A 16,099-nucleotide genomic window follows, 5' to 3' on the forward strand; every position below is an offset into this window, starting at 1 on the left:
CACGACACCGCGCGACGGCGCCCGTCGGGCTTTACGGCAGGCTTTCTCCTTCCCCAGTCCGCAGGCAGAGTGCGTGGAGGGAAGTGCAGCAATCTTAGTTGCTGGAGCCTGACAGGCCAAAATTGGGGGGGGGGGGGGGGGAAAGGCGGAACATTGTGCCTCCCCAACCCCAATGCACGCCGTGTTTTACTGTATTTAGACAGTTACTTTTTAAAAATAAATAATAAATTTAATAAATAAAAAAGTACAATATTGCTTCGCAAATGCTTCCTGCACTGGGCGCGGAAAAACAAACTGCCCTAAGAACAAAATAAAAAAAATTCCTTCCAGTAGCACGTTAGAGTCCAGCTAAGTTTGTTATTGGTATGAGCTTTCGTGGGCATGCACACTTCTGCAGATGCCCTAAGAACGTAAGAGGAGTCCGGCTGCTGGATCGGGCCCACCTAGTTACTACAGTGGCCAGCCAGATGCCCCTTGGGGGAAGCCCGCGAGCAGGATTCGAGCACATAATACTATAAGGAGAGCCCGGCTGCTGGATCAGGCCAAAGGGGCTCAGCATCAAGCCCAGGATCCTGTCCCCACAGTGGCCAGCCACGGGGAAGCCCGTGCGCAGAACCTGAGCGCAGGAGCAGCTCTCTTTCTCCCGTCCTTGATTCCCAGCAACTGGCAGCCGGAGGCATCGCTGCCTCCTTTTTATCGCACTCCGGTTGGAAATCGGAGCGGGGAAGCCGGCCGGGAGACGTTGCAGCCGTACTGCATAGCCTGGCATAGTTCAGATTTATTTCCCTGCTGTTGCAGCTGGGCAGGCTGAGGCTGCAGGATAGTTCCTTTCACCAAACCTGCACTTTTGGCCACGCGTCTCTTTTTCTCCATATAGCAGGCAAAGCTGGGCGGTAAGGCAGAGAAAGAGAGCGCTTTGCAACGAACACTGAAAGATACAGCGACGGGATAGACTTGCTCTTAACTGCTTGCGGTTGTCTGTGTGTGTTTTGCCAGCCTTGGAAAAGGGTCCCCGAATAACACCAGAAACCAAATAAAAAAATTCCTTCCAGTGGCACCTTAAAGACCAGCTAAGTTAGTTCTTGGTATGAGCTTTCGTGTGCATGCACACTTCTTCAGATACCTAGTGTGCATGCACACGAAAGCTCATACCAAGAACTAACTTAGTTGGTCTTTAAGGTGCTACTGGAAGGAATTTTTTTTATTTTGTTTTGACTATGGCAGACCAACACGGCTACCTATCTGTAACTGGAACCAGAAACCAAGAGGTGTTCGTTCTACACTTTTTCCTAGCTCTAGGAAAACCGGTGGGGGCGGGGGGGGGAAGGAGAATTGGCGGGAAAAGTCGTTAGGGAGTTGCCTTCCCTCCCTTTTTGTGCTGCTCAAAAAAGCAGGTGCTCCTTTGAGTTCCTCTCTTTTGTATTTAGTTGTATTTTCCCCCTCATGACTTTTGTTTTATGGATACAGCAGACATCGACAGCACAAAGCAATAACGTTACTGCTGGTTACATAAAAAATTTCCATTTTTTAATGCTTCAGCCCCCTTGGCTTAACCCTGTTTTCTCTCCAGCTAAGCAACCTAGGGCCCATCAACGTTGCATATCATAGGACCCAACTCCTAGGGGCTCCCCAAAATAAATTATTTGATAGGGCCAGGCCTCCACAAAGTTGATGGGCATTTCCATTCAAATAGTGTGTGTGCACTGCATCCATGTGATTGATTATGCAGGGCGGGGATTAAAACCCAACATCTCAGTCTGGATCTGATTCTCCCCATCATATTCATATTTTTTAAATAGCTGTATCATTGCTGGTTATGTTTTCTGCTTTGTGTTCACAGAATTATTTTTTGGGGGAGAAGGGGGCAAGGTTTTTCACTTGAAGCTAAAGGTCGACTTGTGACAATCTCCTGCACTATTACATGGTGTTGAAGAGAAGCAATGCAAAACAATGGCGGCTTTGCTCTGCATGGGATTAAACGTTTTAGAACTGATTTCTGACAAACGGCTTTAATTGTCCATTTAATGATAACGCAGTAAGATACTGTTGAGACGTAGACTACACTGAACCAAGAGTACTGCAGGCAGCTCTGTATTCATGGTGGGGCAAATGGGTGCTTGGCCCATGCCTCAATTTTTTTTATTTTAAGATCTTCTAATTTGTGACTTGATGGACAATGAGGGCCTCCATGTAAAGAATAACAGGAGCGATTTCAGAACAATTAGCAAATAAGACACAGTGAGTGCATAACAAAAGCCTCATCTGGAAAAGCCCCCAAAATTTGCTAACTCAATACTTTCCTCTGACAGGGCAAGTTTTTTATTATCACAGCCAGTTTATAATTACTAAGGGATTCTGAAAAAAACAGCCTGTATGGTAATGTGACTCTTGAAGAGTTAAACTTTCACATACTAGAGTTTCGTATGCATGAAAATGTCTCAAAACAGCATATGATTAACTTTGGCTGTCAAAACACCATGATATAACATCTAATAATGCAATATGTTTTATTTTAGTAGAAAACATTGACCTAAACTGATATTTCCCTTTAGATCTACCAAGCCACTAAAATGAGTAAAAGGAAGAAGGGACAAATTCCAGGTAATAGAATCACACTGTATTTTTTGTCATTATATAAGACTTCCCCCTCCTCCAATTTTTTCAAGCCATTTCCATATTGTGGTGCTTCAAGACCGGGGCTTAATGTCACTAGCAGATTGTGCAGATCTGATTTTCTGTGTACACAAATAGCACATGACAATTAACACACTCAGTTCTGTGTATTCTGGATCCTCCCCCAGCCACTACTCCCCTGCCCTCAACTGCCTTTTTTGTTCTGGGCAGATGCTCACCTTTGTGCAAATCACTCCCCACCCCCAAAATGCTGAGGTAGATTGTTGCTTATGAAAAGTTTGCAAGCTTACCTGGGAGTAAGCCAGTGTAACCATTTGCATATCAATTCCAAAAGCTGTCACATTGACTTGGAACCTAAGCTAAGTTAACTTAATGAAGTTCATGGGAGAAATGTTTCTAGAACCCTCTTCCCCCCTGAGTAAGCATGTCTAGGTTTGCAGTGTACGGTAAGTCGTGAGAGCATGTGCTTCAATAAATTAAGCAGATCCACTTAAATTAAGTACATTTAAGCCTTGTTATTCAGTAGCAGACTTAAAGCATGTGCATTGAAATCAATGCCTATTGAAATCAACAGGATTTAAAAGTGTTCTCCTTTAGGTGATTAATGTATTTTATTATAAAGTCAATATTAATTGCTGTATTTATTTTGCAAAAAGGTTGATTAATATTTTTTCCCCAAATAAAAGAAGAGAACAAGGAACATGGCCTATCCAAAGCAAACAAGTGCCTTAGGAGGAAGCTTACAGAAGGGAATGATCCAGAAATGCCAGTACAGAATTTTCATTCTGACAATTCTTCCACAAAAGTAATTGTATCAGGAACAATTCAAGAATGTCAAAGAAATAGCCTAGCAAACACGAACACAGAAAATTTAGTAGCAGACCTGGATACAAGGTAATCAAGTTTGATTCAAAGCAGAGTATGAAATGACTGAAACATGGTTGGACTGGACAGAGAAATCAAGGGGTCGCAATTGATAAGAGAAAGACAGATGAGACTGTTCATACGATTAAATTGTGATTGTTCTAAAGTAAGGCTTCTGGACAAAAGTTTTATTAAGCATGTGAATTCACATGGTCAGATTATAATGATGCAACTAGAGCAATTGCACCAGGACCCATTCCTGCAAAGGGCTTCAGATTCTGTACTTTCAGTGTGTAAAACAGTAAGTCTCTAACTGTCGTGGAAGTAAAGTTATAAAGCAAAATGTGCAGGCAACTTTCTAAGTGATTTATGTGAGATGAGTCAGCCTGGCTGCTCCCACTTTTCAGTGTTTTTAGCCCCTAGTTGGGTACTTTCCCCCGGGATGCGAGTGGAAGTTGCGCACCGGCGGCACGGCAGCAGCAGGAGGCCCCATTAACGAAAGCGCACCTCATGTTAAGAACGGTTTCGGCTTAAGAACGGACCTCCGCAACAAATTAAGTTCGTAACCGAAGGTACCACTGTACTGTAAACCATTTTGATAACCAACAAAAATATCACAAAATACTAAACAAACTTTTAAGCTGCCCTGCATGTTTAGATTTCAGGTAAGATTTCAGTTTTAAAAAATAATGGAGGAGACTAATGTCCATTTAATAAGCGCCCAGCAAAGTCTCTTCATTAGAAGATCTAATGCCATCTTCCTTCAAGTTCTAGGATCCCTTTCTTTGACAAAGTCCCCATGATATTTTTGTAAGGAAGCTGGTAAAATATGGGTTGAACGAGGTAACTGTTATGTGGATTTGTAGCTGGTTAACTGGCCAAACTCAAACTGCTCTTAATGGTTCCTCGTCATCTTGGGAAAAAGTGACAAGTGAGGTAAAGCAGGGTTCTGTCCTGAGCCCATTGTTAAATGTATTTATAAACAACTTGAACAAAGGAATTGTGAGGGTACCCATCAAATTTGCAGATGACACCAAACTGGGAGGGGTAGCTAATGCCACAGAAGACAGAATCAGGAATCAAAACAATCTTAACAGACTAGGGAGCTGGGCCCAAACTAACAAAATGAATTTTAATAGGGACAAATATATGGTTCTGTGCTTAGGAAGGAAGAACCAGCTGCACAAATATAAGACAGTGGACACCTGGCTTACTAGTAGTACATATGAAAAGGATCCGGGGTCTTAGTGGACCACCAGTTTAACATGAGTCAACAGTGTGATGCAGCAGCAAAAAAAAGCTCATGCTATTCTAAGCTGCATCAACAGAAGTCTAGTGTCCCAAACAAGAGAAGTAATAGTACCACTCTAATCTGCCTTGGTCAGTCCACATCTGGAATACTGTGTCCTGTTCTGAGCACCACAGTTTAAGAATGATATTGACAAACTAGAAGATATACAGAGGAGAGCAACCATGATGATCAGTGGTCTGGAAACCAAGCCTTATGAGGAATGGTTGAAGGAGCTGGGTATGTTTAGCCTGGAAAAGAGGAGACTGAGAGGAGATATGATAGCCATCTCCAAATATCTTAAGGGCTGTCACATGGAAGATGGAGCATGTTTGTTTTGTTCTGCTCTGGAGGGCATGTTGCAAACAGAATAAACATCCTGGGATTTTCAAACATACTGGAATTTCCTAGTTACTGTATTTCTATTACTAATTTGCCTTTCCTAAACTTGAATGTGCATATATTTGTTGTCTTTTAACAGCAAGGCTTCATTTGAGAGGAAAGAGCAAGATAATATGAAGGTGTTTGTACCTCTGTCTCAGGTAAATTCCGTCTCAAGTAACATTAGCAGTATATTTAACTGTAGAGTAGCTTTTAGTAATTTATTGGTTAGGTAAAGTAAACTTACAAAGTATAGCTGAATAGATTTCCTTTGTGTTCCTTATGTGGACATACTGCTTGATCAAATCCAAATCCTTGCAGTATGTATGACATAAATCTCGCAAGAGAGGACATCAGAGGTGACTGATATGCAGCAAGATTTACCTGGTAGATATTTGGGTAATTGACACTTTGCATGTATCTTAAGCATTGTATCAGGCAGTTTGTTAAGGCTACAAGGGAATAAACCCCATTGAACCCAATAGCCTTACTTCTTTGGTTTGCTCTGTGCATAGGTTTGCTCTGTAAAGAGGATGATTCACTAAACCTCCTTACACATTCTTTCAGTGTGATGTCACAGGATTGCAGTGGCCAGCTTCTACCAACTTACTAGCTGGGCATTCAACAGCCAGAAGAAGAGACCACAAACATACATAGATATATACACCTATTGCTCCACCATGCATATATTTCTACACGTGTGTAGATCCTTCATATAGTCCCTTCAGCCTCCTTATGCGTTGAAAGACTGTATGAGACAGTCCAAATGGACTTTCCCCCTCATAAGATCTTCAAAATATGTGAGCTAATCCACATGGCTGCAATGCAAGAATCTGTGAGTTTGTTTCTGATCATGTGTTGTTGTTTTGGCCAATAGCCAATAACATTTCACCTTTCAAAATGTATACTGGCAGTGATTATATTGCATACTTCTGTTTGTCATGGCTGAAACACCTAGGAAAATGATCTTAAAAGCTTTTTTAAAAATCCAAGGAAGAGTTGCTGCGATTAGGGAAAAGGGCAAGGCTCTTCCACATTCTCTGCTTCTACAGTGTATCAACCTACCAGTGCTGGAACTACCATGGTGGCAGTGAGCGAAATGAAAGTCACTCTCTTTAGTCACAGAAAATAATTTGTACAGATGGCAAACATTTTGTGTGCGACCAATTGATGTATAGCTAAGGCCCGCATCAGGATTCGAAAAGTTGCTTAGAATTTCAAACAATGAGAAGTACAATGCAAACCCAAACCACCAGTGGGCACTCAAAGCCAGAGAGAAATGAAACCAGGGCAACAAGCCAAGATGCTTTTGCTTGCACAGCTGGCTCAGTCCTGACCTAAATACATCTTCAGCAATGGTCTGTCTAGCTTTTTCTTGAAAACTGTTATAGCCAGAAGCCAGAAGAGCAGCCTGTGTCGTTCCACACAACCTTCCTTTGAATTCATAAACTTTATTGCTGCGTGCAGATTAAGACCAAGGGTTGCCCCTTGTACATTTTCCCCTAGTGGAGTTGTAGAGCACATACTCTGAGAACAAAAGGCCCCAGGTTTGAACCCCAGCATCTCTAGTTAAAAACGTCAAGTAGTCATGAGTGAAGATGTCAAAGACCTCTGCCCTGGATAGCAACTTCCAGCCAGAGTAGACAATACTGACCTGGTATTAAGAAATGCCCTGAACTCCTAACTCCACCCCACCTCTTTATTAGGCCAAAGAGAACCCAGGAGTCCTGGTTCCTGGCCACCAGTTACCTGCCTCAAAAAAACCACTCAGTTTACTCCCTTGTGGAGAACATTAAGTTAAGCACTCCCTTTGGGCAACAGCTAGCTTCCTTCCTTCCCTTTATATTAAATATTTGCAGAGCCATAGCTGTGGGGGGCTAGCTGGTTTTTTTGCCCTGGGTGAAGCCTCCAGAGGGGCACCATTAAGGCTCAAAACCTCTCTCTCTCTCTCTCTCTCTCTCTCTCTCTCTCTGTGTGTGTGTGTGTGTGTGTGCAAATACGCAGGGGGGAAGCCAAACTGGGTCTCTGACCCAGGTGAAATAAAACCTAGTTTTACCCCCTGACATATGTGTTTATATTTTAAACAGTTAGTTTGGCTGTTGTGGCAGCAGAAGGGGGGTGGAGAGGAATCCCCCTACCAGGAAAGTTCTGATTCAAAGGGAACTTGGACTGCCAGCAACTGGGCAATCACATGCGGGAGGATTCCTGCCATGCTTGGCTCCAAGAGGCACGGCTGCTTCACTGTAGTGGGTCTCTGGAAGACAGAGTTTTCCTGTGGAAATGTGGACACAAAGATGTAGGGCCACTTAGGGCCAGCCCAAGACATCTTGATGCCCAGGGTGGGAAAGGAAATTGGCACCTGCTAATTTATAACCCACCAGATATAGCTGCGAACTATGCGGCCCCTCAGGTGCCCGGGCACCCACAAATCTAAAATGGAGGTGTGCCCCCCCCCCCAAGATTCCAATTGATGGTATGTACACATCATGGTGATGTTGGCATGCCCTGGGCACCCACTCATGGGAGCAAGGTGGCAAACCTGCCACCAGGAAAGTCACCTGCTGAAGCCCAGCTGGGGGAAAAAGACACACACACCCGATCCTTTCATTGGGAGAAGTGCAAGATTGCCAAAGGTATTTTGCTGCCTGAGGCCAAGGTCACGATGGTGACCCTTTACTTTCCATTAGGTGCTAAAATCTCTACATGTAAACACATAATCCATTGATATGATCAAATTCAGATCATTTTTCTTTTCTTTTTTTCAGTGCAGGATGTTTTTTTCTTAAATGTGGGGCATATTTATGAACTTATTGTATTTGCATTTTAATGTTTATAGTAACTTACTGTTATTCTTTCACTTTTGTGGAATTATCTGTTGCTCACAACGTCTTTTAGTTGACAGTAAAATAAACTTGAACTTCTGGTGCTTCTCATTTTGAGTGAAACTACTACCAATACTTGTTCAATAATTCTAATAATTTGAATCTTAAGTTCCTCTGAGTGGAACCCCACTTGCAGATATGATACTTCCATGGAGTACCTTGAAGATACTATTGGACAATTCCCTCCGGCAGTCCTCTGTGCCCTTAAGATCTGCTCTGGAGGGTTGGGAATCCTCCCAGAGCAGCAAGGAAGCTGATACTGGGAGCTGCAAGGGGAGCAAGAAATCAGTGAAAATTGTTTTCTGCCTGTGTGAACCTCTGTTGGATCACAATGCCTTCCTTTCATGATCCAGCTGATGAGGTTTTGTCCAATTTTATTCCTGTGCAAAATCCTCAGAAATTTAGGGCAGTCTCAGTAGGTCAAAAATAATTTTCTTTGTTGAGCCTGATAAATCCAATCTCTTGATGCCTTTTTGCTTAATTTTGGAAGTTGCTAAGGATAGGATACTCTTATTGTATAGGATACTCATTGAGTATAGGATACTCTTATTGTTATTTTTATTCTTACTCTTATTGTTGGTCGTAGGGAGGAAAGTTGGTACCAAAGTTTACGAAGCCAAGAAAAACATTGGCTGAAAAAAAGGAAGGAAATTTTGGAGGAGCTGTAACAACTGGGACAGAAAAGGTACAACAAGCCCTTCCTCCTTATCTATATAATGTAATGTATACCCTTGTGATTTAGAGAAGTGTTTCTTTATGGCTGGACATGGGGAAAACACTTTCGTTTTTGTACTGATAATTAAAGACAACTCTTCTAGTTCAAATTAAGCACACTGAAAATTTCCAGAGGGTTTTTAATGATTAGTTTTAATCAAGATATACTGACATGTTATTTAAGGATACTGTTAGCTGTGCTGTTTTATTTGTATATACTATGGTTTTTATTTTTGATTTTAATAATAATAATAGTAATAATAATTATTATAATAATTCTAAGTGACATTCCCTAAGAGGCAGTTCATAAATAAATAAATAGTTTTAATGGAGTAAACCCCCCCAATGAAAAACTCACATTTTAGTTTGTCTTTCAGCTAAGGCACCTGCACACTCTCAAGCATATTAAGGACACTAGCTTTGGCAAGACAGGTGGGTCTAGCAGCACCCCCACAATGCAAAGTGGCTTCTTTAGAGGGAGCACAAGCCCATCTAGGAATTTAAAGAGTTCCACTGTGTATACTCCACAATTCACTGTTTAAACTAGTAGGCCAAGGGCAGATAAAAATAGAGTATTCTTTGGTGGAAGATGATAACTTGTGCAGAACTGCATATTCACACATTAAGTTGTCTGTATACTTAGGTACCGTAATCTTTAGTGTCCCTGCTCCGTTCTTCCAGTAAGGTTAGCAAAGGGCAAATGAAGAAAGGGCCTTCTCAATTGGGCCAGCTTGCTTACGGAATGCTCTCCTCAGGGAGGCTTGCCTGACACGTACTCTAATGTCTTTTCAGCAGCATGCAAATACTTAAAAAACAAATATCTTAAGACTTTTTACCTGAACTGACTTTTCTGTTGTTAAATATGCCTTTCATTATGTCAGCTGTTATTATTTTGATTGTTTCAGTATTACTGTAAGCAAACCTGGAAGTTTGCTCGCTTGTTATAAGCTGTAAAAAGATTGTAAAGGAACTCAGAACCTGAAGGGGCAGCATATAGATGGTTAAATACATAGAAATGCACTATTAAATGGGAACTGGTAGCCATAGTCAGAAAATGCTAAATGTTTGTGCTACTTTTTTCTACTGACACACAATTTTGTCAACTTCTTCAAAGGGTGATTGTATGGATAGAAATGTTACCAGCGCAGCAAAAAATTATGTCGAGAACACTGTTGCTTCTTCAGAGACACCAGAAGCAGCGGATTCATTGGTGACGAAAGTGAAGGATGCTGGAGATCAACTGATCATTCATTGTGAAGAATTAAGTAAAAGACTGGATGTTAAAATGCAAGATGAGGACAAGATTGGAGGGATAAACAATGGTGGTGCAAACTCAGCCTTAGCTGATTCCTGTCAAGGAACAGGGACAGCATCCAATTTACAAGAAAGTATCTGTGAAAAGGAAGTGTCAGGTAATAAGGATGTAGATGGTCTGTCTCTAGAGCCATTTAAATGCCAGTTTGTTAAGGAGATGAGCATTAGTATGTTGGCAGAGGACAGTGTCACTGACCATATTAAAAGTACCCCACATGAAGAGCATCTTGATACTTCAAACAAGTGTATGGATAAAAATAAAGTTTTCCATGATATCACAAATTCAGATGATGTAAAAGAAGCAAACTGGACCAAAAATAGAAGTTGTAAAGATGCAAGTCTTATTGAGTGCATGTTTAGCCAAACCCAAAAGGAGAACAACAGAACATATTTCCCACTGGAGACAGATCTATCATTTCTCACACCTGGAGAACAGGGCAAACATCTAAATACAAGCAATGTATCTAGAGACGGAGATACTGATGTCAAAAAAGCAGACCAGGACCTTCCATATAGAAGGGGGGAAACTGAAGAGCAAAATGTTATTTGCAGCAGTACTGAAATTTCAGAACAAGTCACTTTGTGCAGCTCTGCAATGAGTGAAAAGGGGACAGACAAGCTGAACCTGTGGTCAAGTGGCAAACCTGTAGAGCAAAATGGTATGAGTAAAACTGCAAGCCAAAGCAACCCTTGTATGGAAGAGATCATAATTGCAGAAGAAAACAGTGTACAAGGCCAGAATACTTCCAGGAAAGATGTTCTAGATATTCAATCTATGAGTACTTATTTGGAAAAGAAAGCAGATATTTCTGAATCAAAATGTGAACAGGTTTTTGAAACAAGTGATATGTTCTTGCCACAGCCTGATGGGGATGTTCACCCTGAGAGCAGCACAATCTCAGTGATTTGCAGCGAAGAGACGGGGAGGAATAAAAAAGAATCTGAAATTCAAGCAAGGTCAGCAAAAAGCACCACTGGCTCACCTGACCCAGAAGTTCCAGTTTTACAGACCCAGAGGAAAAATGGTAGTGAGAGATTGGTGTCTGATACAAAACAGTCTGAATTCAGCAGATGTGATTTGGAACCAGCTGAAATTAGGGAACTGCTGTCAGGTATTTCCCAGCAAAATTTGACTGAGACTGCCAAGGCAGAAACAAACCCAACAGAAAACTCTTCTGCTGACATCTACATGGAGGGAAAAGAAGAAATGGTAACCTGTGAGGACAACAAGAACAAACCTGCCCATGAGGAAAATGGCCTCTCCACAGTCAAGGTTATTCCAGCACCATTGGTGGTGGATGATCCTGGTAGAGAAATGAAAGCTGGTTCCGAAATGCAGAAGTCTCTCCTTGCATTAGGTACAGGTTGCAGCAGAAATGCACCAAGCGGCCTTGATACTATGACCCAAACATGCTCTCCTTGCACAGATTCCCTTTCTCTGGATATGGAAATTCTGTCTAACAGTCAGCTACTGGGCATCTTTGAATTTCCACCACACAAGGTGAGTTGATCATGAATGACTAGATTTAGGAAGTGATAGTTTTACTTCTTCATATGACAGTTACTATTCAACAGAATCAATAAGACCTTAACACTCCAGTAATCCTTTTAAGATTGCATTTATAAATGCAAGTATCAGTACCCATCATATGCACTACTACCGGTACATACTTTTAGTGTATTAGTAGATTTATATCCCACTTCCTTGCCGGAGTCCTTAAAGCAGCTCATAACTTAACAAAAACTAGTGGATTCCAATTTTACTGTAGTTTGAATAATTTTTAATGGTGTTACAGTGCAAAATAATTGTAGCAACTGAAGTGCATCCCAGTAAAAATATTTGTGAACCAATTACAGTAGTATATAAAATGGTCATTTCCAGATCTAACAAACCCATTGTAACTAGTACTGATTCTGTAGATTACGGTAACTGAAGCTGCAACAATGGAAGCAGTGGCTCCCATTCTAGTTCTTTAAAATAGATTGTACTTGTCTTTGTGGCTCCTCTGGACTAAAAAACCTGGATAGAGCTGGGAGAGACTTTGGAGGTCATCTGGTCCAATCCTCTACTTAATGCAAGGTTCGCAATGGAGGATGCAACTATAGGAGGCCTGATTGATGGACATCCCACCTCTGCTTAAATACCTGCTGTGAATAAGTGTCCCACATCTTCCTAGTTATTCTGCTCTCCTGTCAACTAGCTCTTATCCTTAGGAGGTTTCTTCCAGTGTTATGCCAACATCTGTTTCCTTCTAATTTCTACGCATTCATTTTAGTTCTGTTTATGTTATGTCTCACAAGGATGTGGGAGGAAATTCTTCGCTGTGTGCATGGAGCAGGTGCCGGCCTGTTGCTGAGGGAGGATGGGGATAGCGGCAGTAGCAGTGGTGGTGGTGGGGGAGAAAAGGGGCTTGCCAGTAGAACACACTGTAGATGAAGAATGGTGATCTGTCCCCTTGCCCTCCCCAAAGTAGCTCAGGTTACAAACAATCTCTGCTTGCTTGCAGGAGGCTTCTCTTAAAATTATATCCATCACATCTAGCCAAAAGAAACGATAAAAATTATTTGCATAAAGTCTAAAAGCTAACTAGTGGATATGTCTATGTATCAACATTCTGAAACCTCTGTGTCTAATAACCCAATTATTACATTAATTATGAACATTATTGCTGTAGATTTCTCCCTACCTGGTTGAGATTGTGATTGAACAAGTCCTTCACTGCTACTTTTTACATAGAGAACATACCTGTATCGCTAAACTGCATTTCTATCCCTTCAGACATCCTTTCTGGATAATCCACATAGCCCTTCCAAGGATAAAAGTGATCAGTGTGCTGTAGGAGAACAAAGTGGAATCAAAACACCAGTCCCAGCCATTAATCTGTTCTATCGAAATAGTGACAGGTGGGTGGATGTCCTAGTAGGAGCTTTCTTGGTACTGTATTTTGCATTCCAGTTGGTATTACTAGGCCTACATATGTTCCTTTGCATGAGTGTGTACACACACCTGAAACACCAGAGCTAATGGAAGTGGATGATTTTTATTTCCATCTCAAAAGCTTGGGGCAGGCAGTTTTAAGAAAAAGTGCAATAAAAAACATAATTAAAACCTATATTCTACATAAATATTTAATACGTCATTTGTTAGCTGTGCTATTTGTAGGATGGGATTGGAATCCTAGGTCAAGGGGTCAGTGACTATTTGGAGCAAATATTGTTTGATGTTTGAAAAGGCATGACACCTGGAAAACACTCACACTTTTAATATAGAAAGATATGCAGTATATTGCTGATCTCCTGCTTCTGTTTTCCTCCCCCCCCCAAAAAAAAAAACAGGAATGAGGTGACTGAGGGGATTTGTGATCCATACAAACAAGAAGATGCAACAGATGTTGTTTGTGGACTTATTAAAGAGCTCTCTAATCTCAAGTAAGAACTTATTTCTGTACCATATCCAATACTTCATAAAAATGAGGTTCTTGAAGGCCTGAGATAATGTGGTCACTGTCATAGCATCTACAGCAATTACATAGCTCCCACAGGAATCCTAGTGTAACATTCTTAGCTTAAATGTGCCTGATTTAAAGACAAAAAGACATGTTTGGCCTAGCAACCACTATTAGGCATGGTAGTTAAATTGAATGTCTATGTGTTTTATACCCCTGCATGCCAGATGCTGAGGACAAACACTGAGGAAAAGCTATTGCCTTTTATGCCTGTTTGTGATCTTCCCAGAGGCATCTGGCCCAGGACTGTTTTAAGGGTTTACTGAATTGCAAGTCCTATCACAATTAGTGGGATATATGCAGCCTCAGCGCCTAGGGCTTGCCGATCGAAAGGTCGGCGGTTCGAATCCCTGCGGCGGGGTGCGCTCCCGCTGCTCGGTCCCAGCGCCTGCCAACCTAGCAGTTCGAAAGCACCTCCGGGTGCAAGTAGATAAATAGGGACCGCTTACCAGCGGGAAGGTAAACGGCGTTTCCATGTGCAGCTCTGGCTCTGGCTCTGGCTCTGGCCAGAGCAGCGATGTCACGCTGGCCACGTGACCCGGAAGTGTCTCCGGACAGCGCTGGCCCCTGGCCTCTTAAGTGAGATGGGCGCACAACCCCAGAGTCTGTCAAGACTGGCCCGTACGGGCAGGGGTACCTTTACCTTTACCTTTTTATGCCAGATCCCAACGACATCTACTGGGGTGTAAGTCCCACTGATTTCAGATAATTTTATTTTCACATGTGTTTAACCTTTGGGTTAAAATGACTTTTAGGAATGCCTTGAAGATTTTTTAAATGCCAACATGGCTATGCAGGTGCTTCAAACATTCTGATTAGCCAGTCATTTAAGGATATTGTTTTGTGCTGTTTTTAATGTTTTATGTTTTATCATTGTTTACACTGCCTTGATTTGTTATAGTGGTATATAAATACTTGTATAAATAAATAATAAATCTCCCTCCCCTCCAGATCTGGATTTCCTCCCTGCCCACGCTGCTGTGCCCATGCTGCTGCTAACCCCCCTATGGTGATTGCACCAGAGTAATGACAGGGGTCAGATCTGCTGCCTGAGGCAAAATTCTTTGCCTCGGGCACCATATTTGACTTGCTTCATTAAAGTGCCAGCCTTGCTGAGGGCTGACTGGAGGTTGCCTCTTGTGAGTGCTGCTAGGAGCCATGAGGCATATCAGCCACAGTGAGGAAGTAGGAGGTATTTTCCCCTCCCCAGCCACTTTTCCAGCCTGCTACAGCTCTTAGACTGAGAACTGGAGAACACGGCACATGAACCCTTTCAGCTACCTTGAATTATTTCAGCTCTTTAAATCAAATTCCTTGCATTTGTTCTGGAGCAAAAAATAATAATTGTTGGAACCTGCTTCTTTAGATAACAGTGACTGAATTGTTCTGCAAGGGGTTGCAGTCTATAATTTTATTTCTGCAGCTTACTTAAGAAGTGCCTTGCTAACATGGAACCCATTGTGGTGTGGTTGGGTTGTTTTGTTCTTCCTAGCCGACTTATCATGAGTATGCACAGAGACCTGGATTCCTTCAAGAGACTGAAGTTCCGGAGAAACAGACAGTCTGGGAAGCTTGTACCTCATAGCGTGAGCAATGTGACAAGCACACTTTGTACAGTCAAAAAGAAGAGAGAGATTTAGCTAGTGAATTCTGTTCCTGCTTTGAAAGTTTGCTTTGTTATGGTTTTCTTTAGCTGTTTCATTTAGCAGCGGGGTCATTTATGCTATCTGCATCAAAATAAGACTGCTAGTTGCAGAATAAAATTAATAAAATGAGTATAATAAGTCATCTTCATATCCCACTAACTACCACAGCAATGTAAAGGACCCTTACAAATAAGAACTGGGTCCAATGTCTTGGTGCACAATCCAGTAAGTAAAGTTACCTGTATATAAGCTGCGATCAATATCCCTTTCACCACCATCTCTTAACAAACTCTTAACATAACTTTCTGGGTGTGAACTCTTGTCCACAAATTTATCTACAGTTCTTCCTCCATTAGGCCAAAATGTATCTTATGGAATGCAAAAATAAAAATAAAACCTTAAACTTAAAAGCCAGTTTTACTGGACAGAAACTACAGAATGATGCCATTATTTATAGGGTTCTGGTGTAACCATTTCATTGTTTATAAATGAACTAGGTTAGTGGAATGAAAATGCTGTATTTTGGCTGTATTTTTAGTAACTTTAAACCTCACTTCAAGTGGAAGAGTTATGTGTGTACTTAGTTGTTCCATATGTTAACCCATAGAGCTTAAAATGCTGTGCACTTTCATTCTTGCCTACTTTATGGTGTCTTGTGTGTTTTGCATTCTACACAGGCAGAACAATTCTAAAATTGGGGAAGATTCTGTGGTGGCAGAACTGCTGCTTCCCAAGCCCTGCTGCTCACTAGGATGGAAGTGGGGTGGGATGCAGCACTTTCTCACTTAAAAGAGGGCAATTAACTATACCAGCTGCAAGTCTGGTATAATTCTTTGCCCCTTTATCACAGTATGCTAAGACCCCTCATCT

The 16,099-nt window shown here is 41.7% G+C and overlaps 1 protein-coding gene and 1 long non-coding RNA gene across 2 annotated transcripts in view; one reads left to right on the top strand and one right to left on the bottom strand.

Annotated features, from left to right (window-relative positions):
* Window positions 1–16,099, bottom strand: part of LOC307206797 — a 129,251-nt gene that overhangs the window by 79,584 nt on the left and 33,568 nt on the right. The gene's annotated exons all lie outside the window — the stretch shown is intronic.
* BRME1 (break repair meiotic recombinase recruitment factor 1) lies at window positions 148–15,643 on the top strand. The gene is made up of 9 exons (XM_079960020.1): window positions 148–181; window positions 2,553–2,601; window positions 3,321–3,528; window positions 5,268–5,328; window positions 8,636–8,734; window positions 9,878–11,578; window positions 12,857–12,981; window positions 13,414–13,506; window positions 15,076–15,643. Exons 1-9 carry the CDS (start codon window positions 173–175, stop codon window positions 15,221–15,223), a joined length of 2,493 nt encoding a protein of 830 aa, XP_079816146.1. The 5' UTR covers window positions 148–172; the 3' UTR covers window positions 15,224–15,643.

The sequence above is a fragment of the Podarcis cretensis genome (assembly GCF_951804945.1).
Source record: "Podarcis cretensis genome assembly, chromosome: 17".
NCBI classification, from domain to species: domain Eukaryota; kingdom Metazoa; phylum Chordata; class Lepidosauria; order Squamata; family Lacertidae; genus Podarcis; species Podarcis cretensis.